We start from the raw sequence: 13758 nt of genomic DNA on the forward strand, positions 1-13758 counted from the left end.
GTGGGATTAATGAACGTTGGGAAATGTTGGAATGAAATTACATGACTTTAGTAGAAACATCATAAGGAGTTAAGTATAAATAAATTTTAAGGGTTTGATGGTAAGATAATGTTAAAATAAATTAAGATAACTAAATGACAGAAAGCAGTGAAAGAGGTAAAGGATTTGCTGATATAGTTAATAACTGGAATACAGAAAAGGGAGGTGTGAGGAGGTCGAGGAAATAAGTTAATGAAAGATAAGGATAAATATTGAATGTGTTTTTAATTGTTTTTTGTTTTTCTTTGTGTTTTGGTGTATTGTGTTTTTTGTTCTCTTTTTATGTATTTTTTGCTTTTTTTCTTGTGCTTTTTTTCTGTAACTTTTAATAAATATTATATTAAAAAAAAAGAAAATAGCCTCCTTCTCTTTTCTACTGACTGCAGCCTCTGCCGTATCAATGTGTTTTCCGTCGGCAGAGGGACACCACTGGGATGCAACCCACAGGACTATACACAGGTAAGCCATTACTTGGATGTGTTATCGCTGAAAGGGATTGTGCAGGAACAGGGTGTGAACTCCTGCGGTAGGACCTAAAATCAGAACTCTTTCAGAAAGGACTGCAGTTACGACTCCAACGCACCTCGAAGAATTCTGTTGTTCCAAAATACGTTGCTGAGCTTCCCAGTTTGCCTTTTCGTCCTCGAACTGGCGGCGTTTTTCCTCTAATTCCTTGTGTTGTGCCTCCAAGTTCTTTTTCATCTGCTCATGACGCCGCTGGAGCTAAGGAACAAGAATGCAAAAGATGGTAAGGTTCCTCATCTGTGTTCAAGGGGTCCGTCAGAAAATGAAAAAGAGATCAGTGATGTTGTAAGTAAAAAAATAGACAATAAATGAGCACATTGGGTTGGACCACATCACTTGCACTGAACTCAGTGGAAGGTGAGCAATGACTAACATTTCTTTTTTAAAAAAATAATAATATTTATTAGAGGTTTAAAAGTTACAGAAAATAAGCAAAAGGAAAAAAGAAAAAAAGTGAAAAAGTGAAAAATGACTAACATTTCAACTTTGATTTCAGGAGGACCCCAATGCAACTGACAATCTGGATCCAGCCCTGTATTTATTTTATTTTTAACAGGCATTTTAATGTTAAACGCTATTATGTTCAGACCTTGGACAAAGCACTGTCTTATTCTCACCCCTTCTCCTTTGTGATCTAGTCTGACCTTTAAATCAAGCTTCCCTACTGAATAATTTCCCTATCTATCCAAACAGGAAGAAAAAGCTGCTGTGGTAGGTAAGACCAAGCGTCAAACTGTGGCTGAACTCTACACTACGTACTGCCTGTTGCTTTTCAAGATGATATTACAATGGATCTTAATTTAGGATGAATTTGTTTAAATCTCAGCTTAAGCAATCATCACGATCCTACATTCTTGAAAGTTAAGGATCTGAGTTTCTCTTGGCTTCACGGAAGATCACTATTTGATACATAACACGAGTTAAAAAGGTGCATTCAGCTCAAGTTATATCAGTGTAAAAATAAAAATATTGCCATAATGGTAAAATCATGGCCAAGAACTCCACAATGTGAAAAGTCACAGGACATGATGTGCATTTACAGTTGTTGGGCACACAGGACTAGGGATTTATCGATCACCCACATATATGTCCACTTGAGCTCATCTAATTTCCCCGGGAATCCACTTACAGCTGATTTTCTATTGACTCACAGTGCTAAATAAATATTGTCCTGTAATTCAAATATTCTAATGTTTGCTTTATCCAGTACATGCTGGCACAGCAATATGTACCTCTGCTTCAGAGTCCTTCAGTTTCTGAACTTTTTCTTTGACCTTCATCTCAAAGACTTGCTCCATTTCCATTTCCATTTTCTTCATCTTTGCCACATGTTCTCTCCGTTCTTCCTCCATTTGCGCAAGAGGGCTCCTGCCATAAATGAAACAGATGCTCGGTTATCCAATTTTCATTTGGAAACACAAATTCAGTGAAAAGCCAATAGACGCACACGGAGACAGGAAGCAAGCTACTTTCGGAAAGTGAAGTAGTGCCAGCAAATAAACGAGAGTGATCAAGTGCTTCCTTGTCACATTTGTTTCAAGTTTACAAATTAGCGTGAACATCCAGTCTAACAGAGGATGAAACCACGTGGCTGGGGTCTGTGCTTCACCTGCAATGGTACAATTTCTTAGAAATAGCACTTTGTGAAGAAGGAAAAAAACCACACAGAGGTAGTGAGATTTAACACCACAGATCAGGTGCACATGCAATGGATAACCTTGGACAACAATATATTTCAAGTAGGAATAACTCAAGTGTGTTATGTTGAAACAGGGCTACATCTAGAAATGTTCTTTATGGGGGTCCAGAATTTCTGCTGGGGTGTATTTTAATACACATGCATTGCACATGCCGCTAAAAAGAACTTTGTAATTTATATGCATGGCACACAACACTGAAAACCCACGGTGCATTTACTTTTTGTGTTTGTGCAAACATGCTTTGTTGCTGAGAGTCATTTAGAAGCCTACACAGAGTGGCAGAAAATCCTCAGAACTGGGAGGGCAGCCTGGCCCATGTTCTTTACTTTTTTATAGATCTTGTTAGCTGTTTTCATACCAGCTAACCATATAACTTTTGGCATGGCTTGAATTTTGAAGTGCATAAATGCTTCTTTGAAATGCTCACTATTTTCCTGGAACCACACTCATTGTCTGGCTGCGGATTTTAAAATACTCTTCTATAAAGAGAGCCAAGATAAGGCTATTCACGCACACCATTTGCCTAATTTCCAATGCAAAGCTGCTGTCACTTTCAAATTGGAGAGGCTCCCTGGCTTGGAAGGAGCATTGGGACATAGGATATAAAAGTGTGTGTGTGTGTGTGTGTGTGTGTAGGAAGGAAGGAAGGAAGGAAGGAAGGAAGGAGAGAGGAGAAAAGGGCACAGCAGTGCCCCCAGGTGCCTTTCTTCTTGTCTGCTTCTTCATTCCTTTCCCCCTTCAACCTTCCCATCACAGCCTCACTTCTGACTGCTGCATCCCTGTATGCCTGTGAATTATGCACATCAGGACCACCATCAGCAGCTGCTTGCACTGTAGTTGGGGGCAGGCTGGGTTGGGAAATGAGAAGGTACTGGGCAGACTGCAAAGCTGAGGTGCACCTGAAAGGGGTTCAAGGCCTACTGGTGGTTCCTGGCATGCAGTTTGCAAATCACGGATTTACAATCCTAAACAATACTATCCACATGGCAGCAGCGTAACTCAGACCAAGCTCTAACTATGTGCACTACAATAAAAGCAGCAGCAAATCACCTACGTTCAGAAGCCACAAGAAAGTGAGCCAAGCCACAAGTTACAGGTCATATCACACAAGATATGCCTTATGTGATGAAGGAATTACATACATAGAAGGTTTTTCTTTTTAGAAAATACATATCCATTTTAGAGATGGGGTTCATAACACCATAGCCCACACTACTGCCAGTCAGCTCTCCTAAGTGCCCAAGGCCTATCCTGCACACTTGTTTTCCCCACTTAGTGTCATAGCAGAGGGACCTGTTGGTCGTCCCTCACCTCTTTCCTGAATACATTATTCAAACAGATTCCCCTCCTTCCATTCCCCCGCTATATTCCCCCTTCCCAACACTCTCATGCCTCTTAAAATTATTTTCCTCTGCCCCTATCACAGTGTTCAGTGGGGCTCGCACTGGTCCTGAGTAGAAGACTTAGTCTTAAAGGATTTAACAGTGATCAAGAGATCAAGTTACATACTTATATAGCATTTTTATTTTACAATTTGCCTTTGAGAGTCATTTCACATTAAAAGGCTCCCATCTTGAAAACTACTTGGGATTTGTTAATGGGTCATTTAGAGCAGGCATAGGCAAACACGGCCCTCCAGATGTTTTGGGACTACAACTCCCATGATCCCTAGCTAACAGGACCAGTGGTAAGGGATGATGGGAATTGTAGTCCTAAAACATCTGGAGGGTCGAGTTTGCCTATGCTTGATTTAGAGCTAATGGAATATTGTCCATCCCAAACTTTGGAAAAATATCATTTTTTTGCTCATTTTGTTCCTTTCTAAGGGAATTGTGCCAGTGGTGGACTCTATGGTCACTGCTGCACTGTGATAGGGCAGCTTTAAGGGGGACCATCACAAAGAAGTAGAAGTGGTGATGAAAGAGCACGCGACTCGTTTATTTGAACACAGATGGACAATTCTTTGGCTCCAGGTAAAATAAATTACTCTATGAGGTACTTTGAAAGGGTTTCCAAACACTTCGTTTTGACGTTATAGACGCTTTACTAGAATTGGGTTCTAGGGCAGCTGCTGCCAGAAATGTGGGAGAAGCAGTACGCTATGTGCACATGGCTGAAGTTTACCAGGCCTCTCTAGGACCTTCTCATAACTCTAACCGTACGTTTTAATAAACAAATCTGTGGCATGTTACTGACCCATACTCAACACATTTCATTTCTTACTCTTGCTAATGAATCCACTCCAGATTCCAATCAGAACATGCTATATGATCTAGTAACATCTATATTATCGGAGGAGGAGGAGGAGAAAAGAGTGATGTGCCCACCAGGCCAAGTGCACAAAATACAGTGGTGCCCGCAAGACGAATGCCTCGCAAGACGGAAAACCCGCAAGACGAAAGGGTTTTCCGTTTGCAGAGGCGCTTCGCAGGACGAATTTCCCTATGGGCTTGCTTCGCAAGACGAAAAATGACGAAAAAATTTGAATTTTTTTTTTGCTCCAAAACCCCTTATTTTGAATTGCTAATCTGCTAAAAGCATTTTAGCAGCAAAACCGCTAATCCCCCACCCCTTAAAAAGCCGTTTTTAGCCCTTAAATCGCCAATAGCGCTACTCCGTCAATGGGCTTGCTTCGCAAGACAAAAAAAACGCAAGACGAAAAGACCCGCGGAACGGATTCTTTTCGTCTTGCGAGGCACCACTGTACACGTGTTTATCATTACTAGGTAGGACATTCATGCAACATAAAATGTGGGGGGCAAACTGTGTAAGTGGACAAGTAGCAAACAACAAAATCAAATCCAGCATCCACTCAACCACCTAGAATTATATACAAATGAGATTACAGCGGAACCCCAGACAGTATGATTCCATTTAAAACAGCTAAGGCATGACAGGAGGGATTCATCAGCCACAAGGAGACAGCTTCTTCTGTTTGCTGTGGATGTGGTAATAGGAAGCACCGGTTTCTCAGTAATCCCACATCAGCCTGGATGCTAAGAAACTGATGGGGAATGTCTTCTTGAGCAATTTTGTAGTGGCCACTCTACTGCAAGAGTCCTTAAATTCTTCATCTGGTCAATATGGATCACTGTACTGTATAAGGAATCAACTTCAAAGAGCTAGAAAGAAGCAGCAAGTCAATTCAAACCAAGTTTACGAAGGACGATGAATGGCGGACTGAGCTTAAGAGTTATAGAAGAAGCTAGAAAGGAAGACAATGTGAAGTTAGGAGAACCTAAAAGCAAATGATCATTTCATGGAAGCAGCCTCCATGAGTTCACATGTCTGAGGTTCTGCTGTAATATAAGTTAAGCCACACCCAATGTTTATTTGAAAGGTTTTGTACTTTTATCCAATGATGAAAGGGACAAGAAAATTAAAGAACTAATTAAAACCAGTCCTGCTGTGAAGAATTTGCACATGGAGAGAGAGAATACATGGTGTAATCTATTTTCAATGCAGCTACTATGGCTAACTTATTTTAATACAGAAACCAAGCCCTCTCCGTGGAATATTGTCAGGATGCCTATTATCATCACTAAAAGCAAAAAAAGGATTTCGATAAATGGAATTTTATTGCAAGGTTGCATGTTTACATATTTGTCCAAATAAATGCTGTTTTTAAATGCACACACTGAATATAGATGTTTCCAGTGCATTTAAATATGAATAATCCCCCCTTCCCAGTTCAAAAATGAGAGCAAACCTCAAGAACTACTCAAACAGACACACAACACCTATTTGAGTGTTATGTTCCAGAGAGGACACTTGACCTGGTGAGAGTCTCTGGTTCTTTAATGCTACGGAAGATGGAAATGAACTAGGCTGTGGCATGCTTGAACATGGAATCTCTCAGAGCCAATCTGTTCCCTGGAAAAAGAGGGGTTAAAGGCAGACAGCTAGGGGCATGCCATGTTCAAACAGGATGCAATACCACCCAATTCATCAATCGCTACTTCCTCTCAATGGTGAGGGGAATGGGTGCATGTGCCTAGCTGACATTCATGCCATTTTGACTATTGTCTCTGGAACACAACATCTGGAAAGAATGAAATCTGAGCCTCTGCAAGCTACTGATGTGATATATCTACATTTTTGCCTTCTTTAACAGCACTCTGATTTGATCATTTTGGCACTTTCAAATGCCGTGGTAACCAACTGCAGCTTCAGAGGGAAGAAATGAAGCTAACAAGTTATTGAGGATAATTTCATATACAATCAATCACTGTGCTGAAAAGAAGCAAATTATGAGGATTTCATATCCAATTAACTGCTAAGAATGGTCTTCTGCTCTCTCTGTGAATAAATGTGCTCTCACAGTAGATGTCACTAAAAATATTTAACTTTATGTTAGGGAATTTTATAATAAAACATTAAAAGCAAAACAAATGCAATCGCTGAAAATAAAAGTTTTGAAAATTACACTCAACATCAAAAGCCTTTTTTGTTTTAATCCTTGTCTTAAGTCTTTTGAAAAATTTAAATGACCACTTACATGCCTTCAACTGTGTCAAATCTAAAAAACAAAAAATACAGAAGCTTAGCATGCTCAAATAAAACCACAAAAATAAAAAGCAATAATTAAAAAGCAAATTCATTATGGATTTGAAGCTACTTTGGTTTGTATGCTCTCCAGCAGCAAGATTTCCACTGTAAAGTGACAGGTTGTTAGTTAAAGCTAGTTAAGTTTTTTGTTTTCAATAGTCTGTTAGTTCAAGTGCTCTACACAATTAATGCAGACCGGATGTGCAAAGCTTTTTACCTGTATTTGTGTGCAAGGAATAATGCATGCTCTTTAGATGAAAACTTAAATATTTTAGTGACATTTGCTTAACTTCTCAAAATAAACACCAATTCACAACTGTCTCAAGGCCTATTGCTGCTAGTAGTCATATTCAAAATGGTCAATAGCACCATTTAACTCGCCAGCAGAGGTCTCAAAAGGCTTCTCTGGAAAATATTTACTATAATTAAGATCAGATGATAAAATGGAAACTGTAAGAGTCACTCCACTCTCTCCCTTGTATTTCAAAGATTCTTCCAGGTTTATAAACCATTCAAACTATTTCACAGATTACTTTTAAGTTCTAATATCATAGCTACTCTGGAATTTCTGAAAGGAAAAAAATCTTTTGATTCCCCCACCCAAAAAATAGCTCAACCAGAACAAGATAGAAACCATCTAACCTATTCAAACCATGTCCCCATTTGTATGATCATATCTTGGCTTAACAAAATGAAGCCCTTTGCAACTGAACAAACCAAGAAGTCTTCAGTTAAAAAGTATTTCCTATTTTCTGTCCCAACTGCAGAAGCCAGATAAGACTGTTATAGATAGGTGCTGTTGCACTGATGCAACACTACTAGGTACGTCACAGCTAGACACAAAACAAGATGTGTGTGCAAGGAGGAGTTGGCAAGCTATATAGCAATTTAACTTTGACACCAGGATGAGAACTACGTATTTTTCGCTCTATAAGACGCACCAGACCACAAGACGCACCTAGTTTTTGGAGGAGGAAAGCAAGAAAAAAAATATTCTGAATCTCAGAAGCCAGAAGAGCAAGAGGGATCGCTGCACAGTGAAAGCAGCAATCCCTCTTGCTGTTATGGCTTCTGGGATAGCTGCGCAGCCTGCATTCGCTCCATAAGACGCATACACATTTCCCCTTACTTTTTAGGAGGGAAAAAGTGAGTCTTATAGAGCAAAAAATACGGTATTTGTTGCATTGGCACAACACTGATTAAAAAAAAAGCTCAAATGCATTTTCAAGAATTTATACATGCAGGTCCCGCTATCTGAATGCTTGTTATCCGAAATCTCAGTTATCTGAACACAAATAATTATACCTAAACCTAGCTACACAAATGGTTGATTCAGGTAGCTGAACAGTCAAGAGTTGTCCCACTTCCTAACTTGCTTGTATTTTGCTGGTTGGCAGAGCAAGAGAGATTGGACAAATAAAGGATGGGGGAAGATGGGACAAATCAGTTTTTCCTTTTGTTTGGCTTTTGCCAATTGGCTGCAGCAATTTCAGGAAGGAAGCAGGGAGGCACAAATCACGGATTAGAAATGTTCCCTTAGGAAATAATTAAAACCACCAGCTTGATATGCGAATGCTCACCTAACCAATTATCTCCTGAAAACACTGTGTTCAGAAAACGGGACCTGCATGTGTCTCAAGTCATGCCTCATATGCTCACTGCTGCTCTCTAAGTCTTAACGGTTAAGAGATTCAAGTCATGTAGAGCTATGAAAAAACTCCACTCCAATCTGCTACTTCAGAAGAGAGATCCCATTCTCAACAGCATGCAGAAGGACAGAGTCATTGTAATTGCAAGAATCAAGAAACAACAGCAAACACTTTGCCAGCACCATTGTATCAGATATATGACTCCTTCCCTAGCTGAAGAGTCATCTGAAGTTGCAGCAAAAGCTAAGCAAATGAAAGCTTGTGGATCCTGTCTAATGTCCCCTACAGCTGCTAGACTTTAAGGGAGGGCAGAAATTAAATGAGGAATGACCCACACAGTAGTTGCATTTTGCTGAACTTTAACATTAGTTATACTGAGTTGCTGACTGCATATAGAGTATTTATTAGATTGCATCACTGTAAGTAGTTATCTTAGCAGGATTACATAGTTCTTCTTCCTAGCTTTTAATACCTGAAGATCACCCTTTGATATTCAGTTTTATTAGAAAATATTTATAGGCTGCCTTTAGGAGCCAAACTCTCTCTAAATGCGGCTTGCACACAATTAGAAATTCAACAGTAATAAAATAAAATCCAAAACGTTCACTGTAACCACATTTTAAAAAAACATAAGAAGAAGAAGAAGAAGAAGAAGAAGAAGAAGTCCTTGCAACTCAGCAACTGATTTAGAACCAAAGCAGTATTAACAGATTCAGCAGCCAAAAGAAGAACAGTAGCAAGGTGGAAAAAGTGGTTTGCCAGGACTTTAAGAAAATCTGTAGTGTGGGAACACCATGCCTGACAACTTGGCTGATTTTGGTGGTGGGCAAACAAAGAAAACCTCTGCCCCTGATTGTCATGTGTGGGCAGGTTGGTGTGGGTATAGGTAGTCTTTCAATGAACTCAGACCCAAAGGCTTTAAACGCTAAAACCAGCACTTTTAATTGGCCCCCAAAATGCACAACATGGTTACCTGGCTTGCTTCACACTTCTTTGAGATGTAAAGCAGAACTGGAAGCCCAGCCTAGATAGCTAAACGATGCAACCAACAGTGTGGGCTTTATGGCATCACCGCTATGACATTATTTTCAGAAATTTCACAATATATGCAACCATTGTTCCCTTTGACGCGCTCTGAACATTTTAAGGACCATGGGAAGAGGTCTCATGCTGTCAAATCAAATGCTTTGCTTCGTTAGTATACTGATCAAAGTACAGTGGTGCCTCGCAATACGAAATTAATTCGTTCTGCGAGTTTTCTCGTCTTGTGAATTTTTCGTCTTGTGAAGCACGGTTTCCCATAGGAATGCACTGACGGTTTTAAGAAAAAGGCGCAAGACGTTTTCGTCTTGCGAAGCAAGCCCATAGGGAAATTCGTCTTGCGAAGCAACTCAAAAAACAAAAAACTCTTTCGTCTTGCGAGTTTTTCGTCTTGCAAGGCATTCGTCTTGCGAGGTACCACTGTAATACAGGGAAAAGCAACACACCAGGAAAGGGACAATTTCCCTGAAATTATTATTTAAGATAGCTGAGAACTATTCAACTACAACCTTGTTAACATGTGAAGATGCTGATCAAGCAAAAAGCATGGTATAGGCTTCCTGGTCCAGAATATTAAGTCATTTTCCTGAGCTCTGCAACCAAGTATAGAGCAGAGCACAGGGATGACTCTCCCTGTGCATCTTCCTACTCGAGATTCCAGCAACATCTGGAGGGCTATGTGTTTCCCATCCCTGTGTAAACAATGCTTTAGCATTATGAGAATGAGCTGCTGAAAGCCTCAGCGTTGCATCCTCTTCCAATGAAGCCAGATGGACTTCAGAAACTTTCACTTTTCAAACCAATTTAAATATGATCTTAAAAAAACAACAACAACAATGCATAGCTGGCGTTTCCCATTTTTAAAGGGAAATTCCCTTATTCCGAATAGGATTTTCCCTTAAAAAGGGGGGAAAGTTGACAGCTATGCAACAATGCAACATGCTTGGGAGGTTTCAACTTCACGGGAGAAATGTGAAATACTATTAGAGTTTGTTCATAGTGAAGCCGCATAGATTGTCCACAGATGTAATTTACACTATGATTTATGTTTCAAAAAATATACTGCAGACCAAAATATACTTGAGAGTCTGACTCCTATAAGAAAACGATAACAACAAGAAGATTGGAAGATAGGACTTATGAACATCAAAGCAACAGAAATATGAGATGGACCCTTACTGAGCTCGAAGCATGGGTACTCCCAACAAAAAAATTTAAAATTCGGCAAAATATTTGGATTTTATGATTTTATGATATGTATTGGTATAATTCGGATTAATTAATGTGATATGATTGGATTGTTAAATGGAAAACTTAATAAAAATTATTTTTTTTTTTTAAAAAAGAGTCTGACTCCCAACTTCTGAATGGCGCAGAAATGTTAACTCTCAAAAATGTTTAAGTTTGTATTTGGGCACAGGACTAATGCCAGACCCTTTAATGGTCTTACCAGTCATCTTTATTGATCAAGAAAGCATTGCAATTTCAGACTTGTATAAACTTAACCTGACCTTCCAAAAATTGATGTAAGTTGCTTTAAAATAACTCCGAAAAGAGAAGTGAGGATCCTCATAAGATTCAGAAACCAATAAATTTGAGTACTTTTTCCCAAAAGTGGGATGAAGAAAAAGCAAGGGATGAAGTCCAATCGGTGATGAAGCTTCAATTAATTTCCCCACTTTCCTGACACTGTGCATGCAGAAACTGCATGGGCTTTTTTGGTTTGACAGCTCCAAGAAGGTAAACTCCTTAGCTGGCTATCCTGCAAACCTACTTGAGGGAGCACAGGAGACAGACATGTCCCAGAGAGAAAGCCAAAATTAACTTTTGAGCAAATATAAAAGTTCACTGAACTTAATAGTTGGGGAACAAACCTTGAGATTGACAATTGGTAACAACTGCAATTACTTTTGCATCTCTCATCATCTTCAGTTTGCATGTATATGGGAGCCAGATATTGCTGAACTTATTTCTACAGACAGCACCTTCTTAATGTAAGTATCAGAAGAAAAACCACTACCCTGTTGTAAGTTTAGTTACTAGAAATAGTCTCTACAGTAAAACAACATTAATTACCTAATGCATCAATTGGAATATACTGAGTTATATAGAGATATATATCCTACAAAAATAAATCTAAGAAGCACACACAGTTTATTGTATGAATATAATACATATTCAACTAGTCCCCATCAGAAGAGTAAAAGTCCATAAATACTTTCTGTGCACCTTAAGCTCAATTTAAGTATATTTCATTCTATTTGTACTCTTCTGCACCATGAACTGTGTAACATAAAATTCCTTCTACCTTTCAGAAATTTTAACCATGAAAATGTGTTTATATACCAGAAAAGAGGACACAATTTAATTTGCAAGTGAGGCAATAGCAAGGACATATAGATTCTTCTTACAGATAATGAATAGAACCCTGCTGATGGCAATACAGTATAGATTGGAAGTCAGTTAATGGCAGTACTACGTACCCATATATCAAATACTGTAGCTGTTCAATTATATAAAATCGACATGCAAACGTTCCCATAATTGTCTGACATGCTGCCCACCAGGCAAATAAAACTGCCTCAGCTGCCAAATTCAAGCTGGAAGCTGCACTAAAAGCTTCATGTCAGCCAAGCGTACTTGAGCCTATGGTGCGACCAAAGACTATTATGTTTCCTATGAAGAAAATTTACTTTGTTGACAATCCTCCCTCAACCATCAGGCACCAGCTCAGCTGACCGAACAACATCAGGTATGTTTCCACCAGCTCAGCTGACAGAAGAACAACTTTCTACTCCTGCTGATAATACAAAAACTAAAAACTTCTGCCCACCCATTATTTAAAAATATTATGACCGCTGACTGCCAGCGAAGATATTTTGTGCTTCTATCCTGCGGGTGGCGCTGTGGTCTAGACCACAGAGCCTAGGGCTTGCCGATCAGAAGGTTGGCGGTTCGAATCCCCGCAACAGGGTGAACTCCAGTTGCTCGGTCCCAGCTCCAGGCCCACCTAGCAGTTCAAAAGCACACCAGTGCAAGTAGATAAATAGGTATCGCTCCGGTGGGAAAGTAAACGGCGTTTCCGTGTGCTGCTCTGATTTCGCCAGAAGAGGCTTAGTCATGCTGGCCACATGACCCAGAAAAACTGTCTGCGGACAAACGCTGGCTCCCTCGGCCTACAGAGCAAGATGAGCGCCGCAACCCCATAGCCGTCCACGACTGGACCTAACAGAACCTTTCCCTTTCCCTTTCCTGTATTTTTATCTTGTGTACCGCCCTGATATATTTGGATGAAGGGCAGTACATAAATTTAATAAAATCAATAAATTAAAATCAATACATTGAGTAATAAATTCCACAGCATCCTTAACAACCTGAAGCACAGCAGATCAGATTAATGCACTCCAAAGGCCCGAGTAAACACATAATTTTTCAACAAGTGCTGGAAGCACACTACTGGTGGTGCTGATTAAATCTGAGGGGAGGAGATTCCATAGGACGGGCACGATGACAAATAAATTCCTCTCCCTGCTTGCCACAAAATGGGCATATGAAGACCCAAGAGGCTCCACTCTTTTTTCTCACTGGCTGGAATGATCCATACAGGAAAAGGCACTTGTAGTTAAAAGTAAAAGGTAGGTTAATGTTTCCTGTAAACTGTGAGATATAAACAAACAACTGTAATAAATAATAGTAAGTAAGTTGTAACTATTACTTTGGTGGTGTATGAGCCTTTAAGGATTTGACTGAAGGGCCAAATATGTGATCCAAAACAAATTTTCCAGGAACTTGTGGGAAAACCCGTATCACCACTTTTACTACCACTTACTTTGTTAGCTGCCCTTTGTTTTTGTTGTTGTCAACTCCATTGTACGTAACAGCCGCCAATTTTCTGCTTCGGTAGTTCTCATAATGGACATTATTAGTGACGTCTTTCAGGTCCTGCATGTGAGTTCTATTTAAGAAAAAGAAGAACTTATCAGTAACTTTCCTTTACCGAATAATAGCTGATAAATACAACATTAATTTTAACAAAACAAAACATTTGGCATCTGGCTTTAAAATGTAAAAGTGCTTTATACAGTGATTTATTGTTCTTAAAGAAATATGCAAACGACTTCATGTTTAGAGAATTCTATACATATATAATATACCCAATAGGGAGGATGCATTAATATTTTGCATATGTTCTTAATAGATTTGTGGAACCAAATTATGCCTCTCAGCATAATCACCCCCCAAAAAAATGTCTGATG

The 13758-nt window shown here is 39.4% G+C and overlaps 2 protein-coding genes across 3 annotated transcripts in view; both read right to left on the reverse strand.

Annotated features, from left to right (window-relative positions):
* ANLN (anillin, actin binding protein) overlaps positions 1–13758 on the reverse strand; it is a 495425-nt gene that overhangs the window by 229572 nt on the left and 252095 nt on the right. The window lies entirely within an intron of this gene.
* SEPTIN7 (septin 7) overlaps positions 1–13758 on the reverse strand; it is a 55332-nt gene that overhangs the window by 3068 nt on the left and 38506 nt on the right. Inside the window, exons 10-13 of one of the 2 annotated variants that reach the window (XM_083407102.1) lie at positions 13332–13457; positions 6763–6783; positions 1797–1932; positions 623–762 (exon numbers count right to left, since the gene is read on the reverse strand). In XM_083407102.1, the coding sequence (XP_083263228.1) occupies positions 623–762; positions 1797–1932; positions 6763–6783; positions 13332–13457 (423 nt within the window). The remainder of the gene's footprint in view (positions 1–622; positions 763–1796; positions 1933–6762; positions 6784–13331; positions 13458–13758) is intronic. The other variant, XM_083407103.1, reaches the window with a different exon arrangement.

The sequence above is a fragment of the Podarcis tiliguerta genome, assembly GCF_965153285.1.
Source record: "Podarcis tiliguerta genome assembly, chromosome: 12".
Taxonomy (NCBI): domain Eukaryota; kingdom Metazoa; phylum Chordata; class Lepidosauria; order Squamata; family Lacertidae; genus Podarcis; species Podarcis tiliguerta.